The sequence below is a fragment of the Dasypus novemcinctus genome, chromosome 6 (genome assembly GCF_030445035.2).
Source record: "Dasypus novemcinctus isolate mDasNov1 chromosome 6, mDasNov1.1.hap2, whole genome shotgun sequence".
Classification (NCBI taxonomy): Eukaryota; Metazoa; Chordata; class Mammalia; order Cingulata; family Dasypodidae; genus Dasypus; species Dasypus novemcinctus.
Window position 1 is genome coordinate 96,768,897 of NC_080678.1, and position 15,382 is coordinate 96,784,278.

At 57.6% G+C, this 15,382-nt stretch overlaps 1 protein-coding gene across 1 annotated transcript; it reads right to left on the reverse strand.

Moving 5' to 3' along the window:
• Nucleotides 1-1,478: 1,478 nt before the first annotated feature.
• Nucleotides 1,479-12,798, reverse strand: LOC101416171 (growth/differentiation factor 10-like). Its single transcript, XM_058299627.1, is given in 4 exon segments — nt 1,479-1,670; nt 3,404-4,084; nt 4,086-4,327; nt 12,510-12,798. Coding segments are annotated over 4 exon segments (1,404 nt in total).
• Between the last annotated feature and the right edge of the window lie 2,584 nt (nt 12,799-15,382).

Here is a 15,382-nt window from a genome sequence, read left to right on the forward strand (position 1 = left end):
CGTGTGCATGCATGTGTGTGCATGTTAAAGGCCTCTCCCCTGGCCCCATCCCTCTGTCCTGCTTTCCCTCTTCCCTCCTGTTCCTGCCGAGTGCATTCCCCTTATGTGGGAACCCTGACTTCACAGCCTGAGGCCAGCACCTCCTGTTCCTCTCCCAGCTTCTCTGTCTCCTCCAGGGCTTGAGATCACATGACACCCTCAGGCCCCAGCTGATGGGGCTCTGATCCTGGGCCACTGGTGGGGCAGTGGGTGCTGATGTGGAAGCAGGATGAGCCATCCTGTGAGCAAGGCAGCCGCCGGTGACCGTGGGACCCTCCAGGCCCGCAGGAGCCCTCTTGACCTCAGAAGACAGCCGGCTGCTCAGGTGCAGTCTTCTCCCTCTTGAATGGCCCAGGTGAGACACCTCTGCCTAGGAGCCTGTAGGTGCTCTTTTAAATGGCTCAGGCCCTCCCAGCTGATGTCCTCCCGGCTCGTGGTGAGGTAGACCTCTCCCTCCCTGGTGCTGCTTCCTCCTTGAGGCCCACCTGGGCTAAGACTGGAGGCGCAGCGGGAGCGGGCAGTGAAGCAGAGGCAGCTGTGTTTCCGGAGCTTGGGGCAGAGACAAGAGAGGGCGCAGGTGGTCCTAAGCCTTGGCAGCCACCCTGGGGTCAGACTATAGGGGAGGCTCCATCCATGTTTGGACTCTTTCAAGATACTGCACCATACCTTTAATTTATTAGCTTTCCATAAAAGTACATAACATACATAATCTACAGTATAGAAAGTATAATTTACAAAAATATAAAATCTGGGTTACTTTTTAGTATTCCCACACATTACTGTCTGTGTTATTTCAACCTGCACATCTAAGCAACTGCCATTTAGTAACCAGCAGGATTACTTCGGTGGGAAATGGTGTCAATTCCCACCTTTATGTTGTAAAATAAAATATATATTAGGAAAAGGAAACCAACATTGGTAGTATGTGCATACTGTACATATGAAAGCTTACACAGTGGAAGGTGAAACAGAATACAGGTGTAGACCATTATTGAGGCTTGTTTTTCCACATCAGAATCGAGCAGGTGAGCAGAGGCTCTCACTGTGGAAGGGAGTGATGCCCCAGGATTTGCATAGTCATCTTCTCAGGTGAGGAGCTGAGGATCACAAAACCACCCTGTGACAGATCCAGGATTTCTGGCCTTCGGAGCAGTGGGTTCAGGTCAGGGGCCACCTTCAGGCCAAGGGTTAACACCCAGATTCCTTCAGGGGGACTCGGACTGGCACTTGGGGCCCCGTCACCAGGAATGAAAACACCCCAGAAGGGTTCGCCATAGACAGAACCTTCCAGCACCCAGCAGGTGGCCTCGAAGCCCCTGTCCTGTGTGTGCAGCCTCGCCCCTCGTCAAGTCCTCTCTGCAGAAGGTACCAAGCAGTGTGGTCCACCAGGCATGGGCTGGCACAAAGGTGTCTGCCCTTCCAGCCTGGAGCAGCTGGTCTTACTGGCAGGCACAGGTCTCCACGGACATGTTGGGGTACACCTTCAGAACCACATTCCAGTTCTCATCCAGGAAAAGGACCCCAAGGGAGTTCATCTTGTTGGGAATGCAGCAGGGCTCTGGGATGCCTGGGACGATGCCCATGGCTCTCACGATGCTCTGGATGGTGGCATGGTTGGACGGGCAGATGACCTGCAAGGCAGGGACAGGCAGGCTTACTCCCCACACTGCACCCACCACTTCCCCGCAGCTGCAGGGCAGTGGCTGAGGCCACTAAAGGCGGCAACCCAGAAGACAAGGCGAACTCCCAGGGCTGGATGTGCATTCCCCGTGAATGCGGCCACAGCTGGAGCCCCCAGACTCTCCACTGCTGGAACCTCCATGCATGGCAATGGCCACTTGGGGGCACTTGTGTGTCACACATTCCTGTCCTGGGCCCTGGCAGGAGCTGTCCAGAGGGCGAAGGCAGCTGGGCTGCCCAGGAGGTATATCGGTCTAAGAAGTAGAGGCATGATGCCAGGGTGATTGTTTCTTGTTACCAAAAAGGAAGGCTTGGGTGTATGTCAGTAGGAGGTGGGGTGGTTGAGCAGGGGGAGGAAATGGACATTGGGAGAGTCAGGTGCTGCTAAACTGTGTCACCCCATTTTGCCATCTGATCAACCTTGTGGGATGCATATTACCTTAACTTTACTGGGGAAGAACCCAGGGCTGGAAATGATGCAGTGATTTGACCCTCAGTTCAAAAGTGTCTGGAATGTGACCCTCTCGCTGATGCCACCCTGGCTCCCCCTCCCAATGCTGGTGGCCTCTCGTATCCAGAACAGTCTTCAGTCTCAGCAGCCCAAATGGAGAATGCCTCTCCTCAGGCTCTCCAACAAGGTGGTTCACTTTGACCCACCGCTGGCCAAAGAGAGATTTTATAGAGAGTGCAGCTGGCGAGAAAGGCTTTTGGCTGGGGAGGTGGGAGGAGAGCAGGGCAGGGTCCCTGGATTTGTGGGGTGCAGGCAGGGAGTGGGCACGAGCCAGGCTTATCAGGTAGCAGCATGGCCTGACATCTGCCCCAGGCCAAGGCTTGGCTCTCTGAGGGGCACCCCTTCCCTCCGCTCTCCGGAGGAACCACTCAACTCTCAAAGAGGGGAACACCTCCTCGTGTCTGGGTCTGGGGTTTCCCAGCTGGCTCATTTATTTATGTTCAGAATGGATTTGTGCACAGACTTCCTCTTGTGGAGGGGGAGGCATGACCTGGAATGCAGCAGAGCAAATGAGCAGGGGGAGGGAAAGCACATGCAGCCCACCGGCATCAGCAGGTAGGCAGCCCCCTGTAGCACCAGCTGTGGGAAGATGGGTGGACAGAGTTCCCACCGGCCCACAGGAAGGTGAGATTCTGCCAGTGCCAAAGGATCCAGCGGTGGTGACTTGCCAGGCATGGTGAGACATACTTGCACTGTGGGAACCTGCCATGGGCTGTGAGGAGCAAGCCCACCCTGGGGGTCCATCAGAGCTAGCGCTGTGCTGGTCGCCGGTGCCAAAACTATGAGGCCCAGGCTAGGAAGAGAGCCTTGGCGAGGCAGGGGCCCTGTCGACAGGGGCAATGCCTTCTCAATCTCTGTGGATGACTGCTATGTGGGAGTTTACACCAAAGGAGGATTCTTACCGCTTTCCAAAAGAATCTTTGGATGTTAAAACTCAAGTTCAGCAAGTCAACATTTTGAAAGCCCTCTGTGGGTCAAACCAACCCCATCTATGGTCTAGAGACCCCTGCTGGCAGGAAATGGAAATATTCTTATCCCTATTTAACAAATGAGAAAATAGAAGTTCAAGGGGGTGGAGGGCCTCAGCAAGAGGGGTAGAGTCGGGAGGGACAAGGGACCCAGGCACTGGGGACTTGCCGGAGAGAGCTGGCAGTACAGCCCCAGCGCACCCACCTTGGGCATCGGAAACTCACCGGCCCCGGCGCAGTAATAGGTGTTGAAGGATTTGGGTGAGATGATCCACTCGTTCCAGCCGATGTCTGCGGAGTCCTCCTTCAGGTACCTGTGGGCGCAGATCCGCGGCTCTTCCCACTGCTTCCTGCACGCTTTCTGCATGGTCTTCTCATCAAAGTTGAGCACCTGCGAGGTGGCGGCCAGCAGGTCTGGGACCTTTCTCCGGTGGTCCTGGCACCCTGGCCGTGGCTTCAGTGCCCAGAACGGGCCGGGCCAGAGCTCGTGCTGGTGGGGGGCCCGGGCGTGCGGGGTGCACGTCAGCCACTCATCCAGCCCGGGCAGCTCATTGTCCTGCAGGGGGACGGTGGCGTGGGTGGTGCGGTACACGCGGGGGTCTGCCGAGCTGTTGGGCACAGCGCTGAGCTCGGGGTCGCCAGTCGGGAAGGGGTCCTACCTCTGCAGGGTCACGGCCACGCTGTTGGGCTCCAAGATGGCCAGGTTGTCGGCGTAGATAAGGATGTAGGGTGCCTGGTGCAGGGCTGTTGTCCCTGGCTCCTCCTCCCCTGAGTCCAGCTGGGTGGAGAGCAGCAGCTCGCCATCCTGGTGGTCCACCTTGATGGCGGCCGAGATGTCCCTGGCCAGCCAAAGGCCCCGCAGGGCGGGGATGAGGGCCAGGACCCACCCTGAGCAGCCCCTGGGTGGCAGTGTTCTGCAAGAGGCTGTGGAGGAGCAGGTGCTGGCGCAGGAGCGGGCCTGGGGGCAGCAGGCGGCAGGGAGCGCTCTTGGGCCACTGGCACAGCACCTCGTGGGCCCGGGGCCAGCGTGGCGGCTCCGAGTAGAAGTGGAAGGTGGCTGCGAGGATCATCTCCAAATCCTGCATGGAGGTCAAGTTGAAGAAGTACACAGCCTTCTGGTCGACCACTTCTGCCAAGAAAGGACACACCACACATCCATTAGGTTCTCTCCTGGAGAGGTCCTGGGGTCTCCTGCCAAGGGGCTGAGGTGGACACGGATGGCCTGTTTACCATTGACCCTGTCCTGAAGGCAGGGCCCATGTGTCCCTGATCTCCTGTAATCCCAACACAAAACTAATGAGAGTGCCATGGGCTGTCTTCAAGGAAGAGAGGGGCACAGAGGTCCGTGGGGTGCAAAAGAGCGGCCAGCACCAGCCCCTAAAGCTCCCATTTCCTCCACCTTCACGCCACTGCCTCTCATGAACAAATGCCACCGTGGCCAAACACACTGGCCCCTTCCCTGACATACGGTGGGATAGGGGTCCAGGAGGGCTTGCGTCAAGCCTGGCTGCTGACCTGCCACCTTCCTGTGTTTGCCTAAACCCTATCATTTTCATGCCCATGCAATTAGTCATTTTTCCAAAAGAGGCAAAGTAAGTGGAGACGCTCAGGTCTCTGCTGTGTTCTGGGTGTCTTCCAGGGGAAGGGGGGGGTGAAGACAGCTGCCCTTGGGGCATCTGGAGTGCCTTCTGCCCACCAGCCTTTGAGATTGTTTTACAAAGACCAAGCATTCTCCGGCTTGCACGAGGCCACTTGACAAAGCCTCTGAAGGCCAGGATGGCAGCAGGATGGCGCCCCTCGGCCATCACACCTGCAGCTTGGAATGCTCCAGCCCCGCTTCCCAGTCCCTCCTGCTCACCTGGTTCTACCAGGTGTATCCCGGGGACCCAGGTCACCCTTGTCTGTCATGTCAGAAACCTGGCCAGGCCCTTGGAAGCTTGCATTCTCTGAAATAGCCAAGCTGACTCCAGACTTGGAGGAGAGGGAGGGGAGCTTTCCGGAACCCACCTGGGGGTGCAGGAGATCAGAACAGGAGTGCTGGGCTCAGCCTGCTTCCTCCACTGCTTTTTCACCTCCCCAGAAGTTAGCATACAACGGAGCCTCCCATCAGCAGGATAAAGGTGCAGAGTGGGGGTTCTTAACTTTTTTTGTTCCATGGACCCCTTTGAAAACCGCGGACCCCTTGCTAAGCCCACACTATACTGTGTATTATTTAATAAATAAATCACACACACATGAACATGTCCCCACAAGAATAATGTTGTTTTGAATTTCAATTCAAGGACCCTGCCTTAGAGGAACAGAGCTCCCAGCCCTGGAGTGTATGTGTGACACCCGGCTCCCTAAAGGGCATGGGTTGGGGTCACAGCCTCGATGACACCTATACCCACAGGATCAGATATCTTTTTAAACCAAAATCGTCAGCTTATGGTTTTTTGTTTCTACTGGGAAGGAGTCCTAATCCCCTGGGGAATTTTCAGGTCCTCTTAAGGGACTAGGAGATGGACAAAGGAAGGACGGGGAAGGTGCATCTATGGCGGGTCTGACACGTGGCAGCAGGCACTGGCAGCCCCTTTGAGGCCTCTGTGGGTCAGGAGCGGCACGGGCCTTGATGTGCATTCAGACTTGGCCTCCTCCAACCCACGGCCTGGCATGGCACACTCCTCCAGCCCAGCCTTTCCCAAACACGGTGCCCCAAGGCCCTTCCCCCGGGGACGCTGACTCGGATGGATGGGGCTGTGGGGTCCTTACTTTGACCAGCCTGCTGGGGGACTCCAAGAGGCAGGGAACTCTGGGAAGCCCTGGCAGGTGGGAGCACTCACACACATGGCCAGGACTGTGAGTTCATGGCATCGGGGGCTGGCCAGGCGACCCCGTCAGCCGAACCGTGCAAACCCTGTGAGACCGATCCCTCGTCTGCTGCCGGACCGACCCCTCGTCCCAAGTGGGACCGACCCCTTGTCCCAAGCGGGACCGACCCCTCGTCCAGAGCTGGACCGACCCCTCGTCCGCAGCCAGACCCCACCTCTACTGACCGAGCAAGCCGTTGCACACCTCTGCCTGAGCTGCCTCCCCACTGCAGGGTGCCCCTGGTGCCTGTGGCTGGAGGGGCAGCCCCACCACTCTGTCCCCTGAGCCGTTTGTCTTCATTACATGCAACGGCTGGATCGGTCTCACAAGGGGTTGCACGGTTTGGCTGACGGGGTCGCCCGGCGAAGCCGGCGACGAAGGGGTTGCCCAGAGAGGCAGGCGACGAACTGGGGACAAGGGAGGCCAGTCCCTTGTTGGGGGCTCTCAGGACTGGAGGGCACATGGCAGAAGAACTACCACGGAGACAAGGTAAACACGCAAGTCCACTTTATTGAGGGAGAGGCAACAGTTTTATAGGGGCTGGGGAAGGCTGATTGGTTGAAGCCACACCCTGTTCTGATTGGTTGCCGGCAAAAGGTCAGTGGGCGGTACTGGACGGGGGAGGGGTGGTGGTTAGGGATTGGCTGTGGCTGTTGCTGGGGGAAGGGGCAGGGTTTAGGGATTGGTGGCTGCTGTTTCTGGGGTAGAGGGCAGACTTGAGTTTCCCGCCCACGCCTGGCTGTTGCTGCTGTCGGGGGAAGGGAAAAGGGCAGACTGGATTTTTCCACCCATGCCTGGCTGTTGCTGCTGTCAGGGGAGGGGAAAAGGGCAGACTGGAATTTTCCGCCCTGTGCCTGCGCAGGGAGAAAGAAGAAGAAGGGTGCCACCCCACAGGCATCGTGGCGCCATCCGGGAGGGGCGGCCGCGGAAGCATGGCTGCCGAGAAGGGGAGACCCGAGGGCACTCTGCGCCCATGCCGAGCTTCCTTCAGGGGTGGCGGTGAGTCCGACCAGCCACCCTGTTATGGGGGCAGCGGCTTGGCCTGCCGCGGCTGCTCCCCCGCCAGGCCAGCAAACCACACTTCAGCCCGAGGGGTGACCGCAATTATAGCCAGATACTTGTTCGTTTACTGCGGGTGTTCCCCTGAGAACATACACTCCAGGTGGGCTAGGGCTTTGCCATGTTTGTTCACCACCATGTCCCACGAGCCGAGCTGGAGGCCGGGCTGAGAGCTGGTGCTCAGGAATAACTGGGGACGGGTACAAATCCTGCCCAAGCAGTCCCTGCAATGCAGGTCAGCAGGGAAGGATGGGGGGTGAGGGGGAGTTTGCCAGGTCTGTCGACTTGATTAACAGAGGGGGGCTCCTGGCCTGCTGCTCAGTAATTGCATCCTTAAAGAGGGCCAGACAGCCTTTTTCCTGGGAAAGTCACAGCTGATGACGCAAATTCAACTGGAACCATGACAATTGGATCTTTGACCAATTACTCTCCCTGGAGCCTCAGTTTCCCTAGTTTTAAAACAGGATGATATTTTTTTATCAGTGCCAACACTGTGCTGGTCCCAGTGCTGAGTGCTCTGCACATCGGTCTCCTAATTTTTGCAATGAGGGGAGCAGAGATGGGCCCTTCACTTGATGGATGAAGAGCTGGAGACTCAGAGCACATGCCACCTGCCCGAGGTCACACAGCAGGTAAGGGGCAGAGGCCGGATGCTCCCTCAGGTCTGCCTGACCCCAGGCCTATGCCTCCTGCCACTCTGCATGCTCTGGACAGAATCGTGATGTGCCCCACAGCACAGGTAAAGAGCGCACCTGTCCAGCAATGTGTTTTGCAAACTCGAGTCATTACTTGCATTTTTTTTCAGCTGACTCTACAAGAAAGCAAGGGCTGACCTTATTTGGACACGGTGCTCTCTCTAGAGATCTGGGGAACTCACCACACACTTAGCAGGTGTACCCTGCTGGACACTCAGCCTCCTCTTGAGGGTGGTGGGAAGGGACAGGAAGGGAGGGATGTGGGAAGGGGCCTTCTAGCCCCGAAGTCCCTGCAGGCTGCCGGTGGCCAACCCACTGGCGAAGGGCCACCCTTGGAGAGCTCTGTCCCCATACAAACAGAATCCAAGCCACCAGAGTTGGCCTCTTCAACCACTGCCCTTGAAACAGCCCCCAGTGTCTGCTATGGGTGAACCGAGGGTGGGACACGGGCCTGACGATGGAGGCACCAGCGGAAGATGGAGGAAGGGTGCTGCGAGCCAGGCTGATGAGAAGAAGGGCGGTTAGGATGGACTGACTGCCCATTCCCATGCAGGCTCCAGCACCAGGCTCCTGGGGTGAAGGCCTGCTGGCATTGCTTCTGAGCGCTGGGGCCTTGAGCACGTCATGGGAGTGCCCCGTCCCTCAGTTTCCCCACCTGTAAGCTGGGCAGAGTACTTGCATGCACCTCCCAAAGCACCATCAGCATTGAGTGTGAGCATCTCTGCAGAGCCCACGGGATCTAGGAGCTGCTGTGATGCTCAGGGCAGGGCTCCAGCAGGCGCTGCCCGTTCCCGGGGCCCCTTTACTGGAGGCAACCCCACCAACACCACCCTTCCGATCCTCCAGCTGGAGCCTGAGCTCTGGTGGGGGTACATCCCTCTCCCTCTGCCCTGCCCCCACCCGCACCTACCCAAGCCACAGTCCCAGCCGGTGCTGGGCACCGTTTCTACACAGCCATCCTGCACGCCGCATCCTGCCCTCCTGCCCTCCCCAGGCCCTCGTCTCAGCTACAGCTGCTCTATGAGCCCTCTGACCTCGAGAGAAAGGGTACCGGCGCCATCGATTACAAAAGACGCTGATGTCGCTGCTCTACAAAGCACCTCTGCAGATCAGTAAGAGAAAGGCAAGAACCATAGGGAAAAAATGCAGACTGCCACCATGCATGAAGAAAGGCTCAGGAGAGGCAGTAATGAAAAACTGTCATTTCTAAAAAAAAAAAAAAGGAAATAAGTTTTACCTGCACGTTGAAAATTAGATTCCATTTGGTAAAAATAATGGAGATGAGCTATATAATACAGATGTAAGGATAGCTATAGATAAATACAAAGATAGACACAGCTATATTGGTATAAATACAGGTATATGGCTATATAACATATAGCCAATGCAACTATGTATCAGTCCAAAATGAAAAGATTGGAAGGATTCCACTGAAATATTAGTTGTGGTTACGTGTCGGGATGCAGTTAGGGATGACGTTTTCTTTGCTGTGATTTTCTATGATTTCCAGATTTCCCCCCAACAAGCAAGCATTTCTTTAATAATCTCAATCTCAATCTCTCTCTCATACACACACACCTGCAAACTGCTTCCTGTTGCACCGCCTACAAACTTCCTAGCACAACGCTCAAGGCTCTGTGTGACCTGACTGGGGCCAGCTTGCCCAGCTTCTCTCCTGCCCTTCTCTTCTGACATTTTTTTCCTGTCTTATCCAAACCCCTTGCAGCTCCCAGCACACAGCAGGCTGCTTTACTCCTAGACCCAGCTAAGCTCCACTTGTCCATCCAAGGCAGCCCCTGCTGGGTGGGTGCTGTGTCTGGGCTCCCGCAGGACTCCCCCCAACCTTAATAGCTCACTGCAACCCCTGGCGTGCTGCCCCATCCCCATACGTTACTTCACGCTTCCCCGCCCATCTGTGAGCCCTACTGGGCAATGCCAACCCCATAGCCCACAGTCCCTGCAACCCACAAGGTGCTCAGGAAATACTCGATGGGCTGAAATGAACTTGGCTTTTGGCATTTTTGACAGGTGGGCATGTAGTCTTACCCTCTTTTTAGAGATGAAGAAAATGAAGATCAGTGAGGTTAAGGAACGTTTGCATAACACAGTGGTTGGTGGCAAAGCTTGGATTTGCACACAGGTCATTCTTGGGGGGTGGTAAAGGGAGAAGGTCCGACCTTAAACCCTTAGGATCAGACTCAAAATCATACTCTGCTCATGAATATTTAATAAGGAACAAAATGCACTTCAGGGGCAACGGAGGGGAAGGGTAGTAGCTGGTATAATAATATTAATAGCTAACCAATTATCAACACCCCTATGTGCCAGGCAGTGTTTTAAGTGCTTGGCACATCTCAGGTTATTCAAATGACCCTCTAAAGTAGGCACACCACTCACTACATAGCGGAAGTGAGAGAAGGGAGTCAAGGTCAAGTTTAAGCCCTTGTCTACCCTCCACAGCAGGTGGCAGGACCAGGGGGGACCCAGGCAAGCAGCGTCTCAGCCTGCATCAGGAACAGAGCCCTGCTCCGTGACTGCGCCAAGGGCTGCAGGGAGGGAAGCATTTGTTGTTTAGGAAGAGAATCCCACCAAGGAGCAGGCTGGAGTGTACATTCCAGAGCCAAAGCTGAACCTCCCACATTCCCAGCCTCATCCATAAATTGTGGGCCTGGCGGGGGAGGCGGCGCTATCCCTGTCCAGGTGTGTGCATCCTGGAGGAGCCAAGAAGGCCCTCAGGCCACTGGGCCCAGAGCCTGCACACCTGGGGGCTGGCCAGGGGCTGGGGAGGAAATAACTTAAGGGAGACCTCAGGGTGCCTGGGCTCCTACCCGATGCCAGGCACTAAGCCCACCTTATCCCACTGAATCATGACCCCACTGTCCCGACAAAGAAACTGAAGCTCAGAGAGGCAACGTGGCTTGGTGATGGTGCACAGCCAGGAGCTGGTGGAGCTGGGATTCACACCCGTGTCTACCCAGCGGTTCCAAAGAAGAGTGAGCGGTCAGGCAGCCCCACGCTGCATGGAAATGTCTCATCTCTCAGCATTGTCTGTTCCACCCTCCCCTAACAGATCCCAGTCTTGGTTTAGTTGGGGCCACGTGGGGTGGGGTTGGGCAGTGGAGACAGGATCAGCCTCATAGCTGGGATGTGCCAGCTGCCACCATGAACAGGCTGACTCCACCCCCGGCCCCACTGGGCCTCGGTTTCCTGGTCTGTAAAGTGGGTGGGCTGGATTTGAAGTCTTGTGCCCAGGTCCTTTCGGGGTTCCACGTGCTTTGATGCACCTAGCTTTGTGAGACAGAAAGGCAGAGGTGTGCACCTCTGGGCCCTGAGCTGCAGCAAGTGGGCAGGCTCCAGGGCCAGGCGCACCCTTGCCGAGGCAGAGAGCTGGCCGGCCCCGGAGCATGCAGGGAACAGACCGCGCTCCTTCTGAAGCCAGGTCGAGTTCAGAGCCCCATGAACGCAGGGTGCTCAGCGCAGAGCTTTGTGCTCCCAGGACGAGAGTCCGCCTCGAGCTGGCACTGGCCTGGGGCCGACTCGACGGGTCCCTCTCCTCCTCCCTGCACCTCTGCCCGTTTTAGAGAGGAGGGCTCTCACGTCCATTGAAGCTAGGGTCCAACCCAGGACACGTTCCTGCCTGATGGTTCTCAGGTGGTTCAATTTAATGATGATGCTCCAGAATGGGGCCTCGAGGCCTGAAGGTAGCAGGGAGGGTGGACGGAGACCCCTGAGTCTGGGTCCCTGGGGCCAAGGGCAGGAGGGGCCTTCTGAGTGGGCAACAGTGCTCCCGGGTAGCCACTCAGCGAGGCCAAGCTTGCCACATCTGGTTCTGAGGCCCTGGAAGTTACCTGAGTCCTGTGGCCAGTGAGCAGCAGGTGACAGTGGACCCCAGACTGTCTGGCTCCAGGGCTGGGCTTGCTCCCCTCTGCCCAGGAGGGGACCCGCAGACGCAGGGTCTTTCTTCTGAGAACCCTGTTCCTCCCTGTCAGGGGCTGCAGGTGCCCCCCACCCACCTGATCCCGAAGTGAGCCGTCACCATGGCAACCAGGGTCTTCCCCTCTCGCCCTGGGTGGCTTGGCACCTCCCCCTCTGTCCGTCCGTCCCCAGGGAGTAAGGCTGCAGGGGGGCAGGGAGAGGGCAGGGCCTGGTCCACCCAAGGCGCAGGGAAAGGGGAGAGGGGCTGCCAGCGCCAGGTGAGGGAAGGGCAGGGAGGGGGCGCTTCTGGGCCCCTCATGCAACACCTTGCGCTGCCGCCCTCACACCACCCGGCAGACCTCAGCCCGCTGGCACACACCCGAGGCTCTGCCTCCCCGACGCGGGAACCTGGGCTGCTCGTTCCAGCCGGAGGGGCGCCGGGTGCACGCTAGGTACTCCTTTATGGGCGGCTTCCACCCAGCCCACCGGACTATGCACTCCGCAAGAGCCACCAGCAGACCCCCCTGATGCTAGTCTTCTACCGTCCCCAAGCCATCTCCTTCCTGCAAGTGTGACGCCCTCGATGGCTTGGGAGCACCCCGGGGGCGGGGACTCTCCGGGGGCCTCTTTGCGTCCCCACGGAGGCTCAGTGAATAAATAACGAAAGAATGAATGAACGTGACACTGAACCAAAGGAAGAGGAAAAGCGGGAGTTGGGGGACGGAAGGGGGAGGCCAATGATGAAAGAGCCAAATGCGGACAAGGGGGTCCCTCGGGGCACCCTCTACTTACCGAGCCGAACCCGGAAGCTGCGCACCGTGTTGCCCGCACCCGGCCGGGCGCCCCTCCGGCTGTACTTCTCATACAGCCGGAGCATGTGGACAGCGACCATGTCCCGGGCGCCCGAGCCCAGCGCGGCGGCCGCGTCCCCGGGGGCCCGCTGCGCGTCCTGGTGTCCCGCCCGGCCGTCGGCGGCCGCGGGGCTGCCTCCCGCGTCCCGGAGCAGCAGCAGCAGCAGCGACAGCAGCGGCAGCAGCTGGGGCCCCGGGCCCGGGCCGGTCCGAGCGGGGCCACAGGCCATGGCGGGGCGCTGGCGAGGGGCCTGAGCTCGCCAGAGGAGGGCGCGCGGTCGGGGCGCGGGGCAGGGCGAACCGGCGTGCGGTCGGGGCGGGAGGCTGGTGGCGCGGGGGAGCCGGGCGTGCGGTCGGGGCGGGAGGCTGGTGGCGCGGGGGAGCCGGGCGTGCGGTCGGGGCGCGCCTCCCGAGCCGTCCGGAGCGCGCGCAGCGCAGCAGAGCCCGACCCGGCGCGCTGCCTCTGCCGACGCGCCCCGCGGAACTTGGCGGCCGGGGCGAGCCGGGCTGGCTGCTTCGGGGGCTGCCGGGGCGGCGCCCTCGGGGAGTCCGCGGCGGGGCCGCCACCACCAGGCCGGCGGGGCCGGCTGCCGCGTGCGTGCGCCCGGGACGGCGGCGTGCGCGCGCCGAGGTGTGCGCCCGGGGGTGCGCCCGAGTGTGGGGGGCGCGGGCCTTGGTTCGCACCCTGCCCGCGCCCCTACCGAGAGGCCCTTCGCCAGGGCTGCGCGGCCCTGGAGGGGGGGCCCAACTGCGGGTGGCCCCAGCAATGGCATGGAGGGCTGTGTGGTGGCAACAGGACAGCTCCCCCGCGAGGAGCCGAGAGGGGGTGCGTGCGCGACCAGTGGCCTCAGAGCCCAGGCGTCCAAAATGCAAGCGTGCTGGGAAGGCGAGCCCTCCCTGGGCAGGTTCTGAAAAGAAAAACACATCCCAGGGCCCAGCGGACCCCAGGCAGCTGAAACAAGGTCCTGTTTAAACGCCAGCATTAACTAATTAACAGACCCTTTATTTGGTGACAATGATCTCAGTTGTTGAAGAAACACATCAAAGGTCCTTATTCATCTTCGGACTGGAAGCCATCAGTATCGCATGAAAAGGGTCATGCTTTCACGTTGCTTTTACACGTTTTCAAAGCATCAGAGTGAAAGCAAAGAAAGCAATGGCTTTCCCAGGAAAGGTTCCCATTCAAGTGAGAAGGTGCTGAAGCCCTGGCCCACCCCTTCTGCTCGGTCCTGGGGGCAGAAGGTCCTGACCTTCATCTTGCCTCTGGCAAGGGTTCTTGTCCATGGATAGAACCTGGGAGGTCCCTGAACTTGGATGAGGGAAAAATGACATCTTCATTTTCACTAGCCTTTGGCTGAAATCTAGTATTTCCTAGTATTATAAATATTGGCACTAACCACGGTGGAATTAGCTGTACTTTGTCACCAATGGAAACCACAGGCCTTTTCGTATCACAACAGTTGTTGCAGATCTCTTAAAATACATTTTCGTTCATCCTTGCTTTGCAATTATGGTCGTTAGGTCCACTGCTAGTTACGTAGTGAGTTAATAAAGAGGGATATTTATTTCCATGTTGCAAGGTTGTTTTAAAAAATATTTTGGGATAACTATATTTTTGCATAATTCGCTTCTTTCATGTCCCTGCATATTTTATGGCAGGGTCGGGCGGGGGGGGGGGGGGGAGGCGAGAAGAAATGGGTGTTAATGGGTCCAGAGTTTTTGTTTGGGGTGACGGAAAAGTTTTGGTAATGGATGGTGGTGATGGTGGCACAACATTGGGAATGTAGTTAATGCCACTGAACTGTGCGCTTGTAAGTGGTGAAAAAGGGGAATTTTATGTTGTATATATGTTACCACAATAATGAGAAGGAAAAAAAAACCACCACCACAACAAGCAAACAAACAAAATGCACTGTTTAGCAAAGGGTCCTCAGCCTTCATCAGAGTGTGCACGGGGTCCGGGGCACACTCAGAGTTTACCAACCCTACCAGAGGGAAAGGAAGGACTCCTCCAACCATGATCTTCCAGAGCAGAGTCCATGCTGCATTTCCGAGGACTGTTTGCAAACTTGTGAACACACTGCTCTCTTTACTTGGCAACTTTAGGGGACCTGAGCCAAAATAGTTACTTTTCTTGGAGGACTAACAATGCAATAATTGAAAATTGCTGGGGAAAGCTTCTGTTGGTATGTAAAACACAACCCATTTTAATTTTCCCCCCTTTTTCATCTTGCGGTGTCGATGTAGAGGCCATCTTGTTGAGAGCCTTGGAGCCTTAGGTCAGTTGTTTTTAGAAAACTAGAGGAGCATTTTGCTTATTTTGGAAAATGAGCTCATGTCGCGTCCAGCTTCCCATTCATATACCAGCTGTTGGTTCCGCCAAGCAGTTTTCAGACACTACGCGAGGGCGAGGTGATAAAGTCGCCGCCTTGGACTTGGTCAGTCTCTCCCTATAAATGGTGTCCCCTTCCCCTCACCCCTCCCTCCGCCCTGCTTTCCCTCCCGCTCCATGTGCCCCTCACTCTCCCCCAGCCCCCTTCTCCTGCTCTCCCCCAGAATGCCCCTGACCTGTGCCGGGGGGGGGGTAACCTCTGCTCATGGGTAGTTTTGTCTCTGCCAGGCCCTACACAATTGAGGCCTGTGAAAAGAAAAGAAGGGGGAGTCTGCAGGAGGCCGGACAAGCAGAGCTCTTTGGGGTCGGTGGCCATTAAAGGCTTCTTGCGCCCCTTACCTCATTCCCACTCCATTCAGGGCGGCGCTGAGGGTCAGGCTTCAGCAGGCACTAAACCCTGGAGGGCACAGCTTCTCTGACAT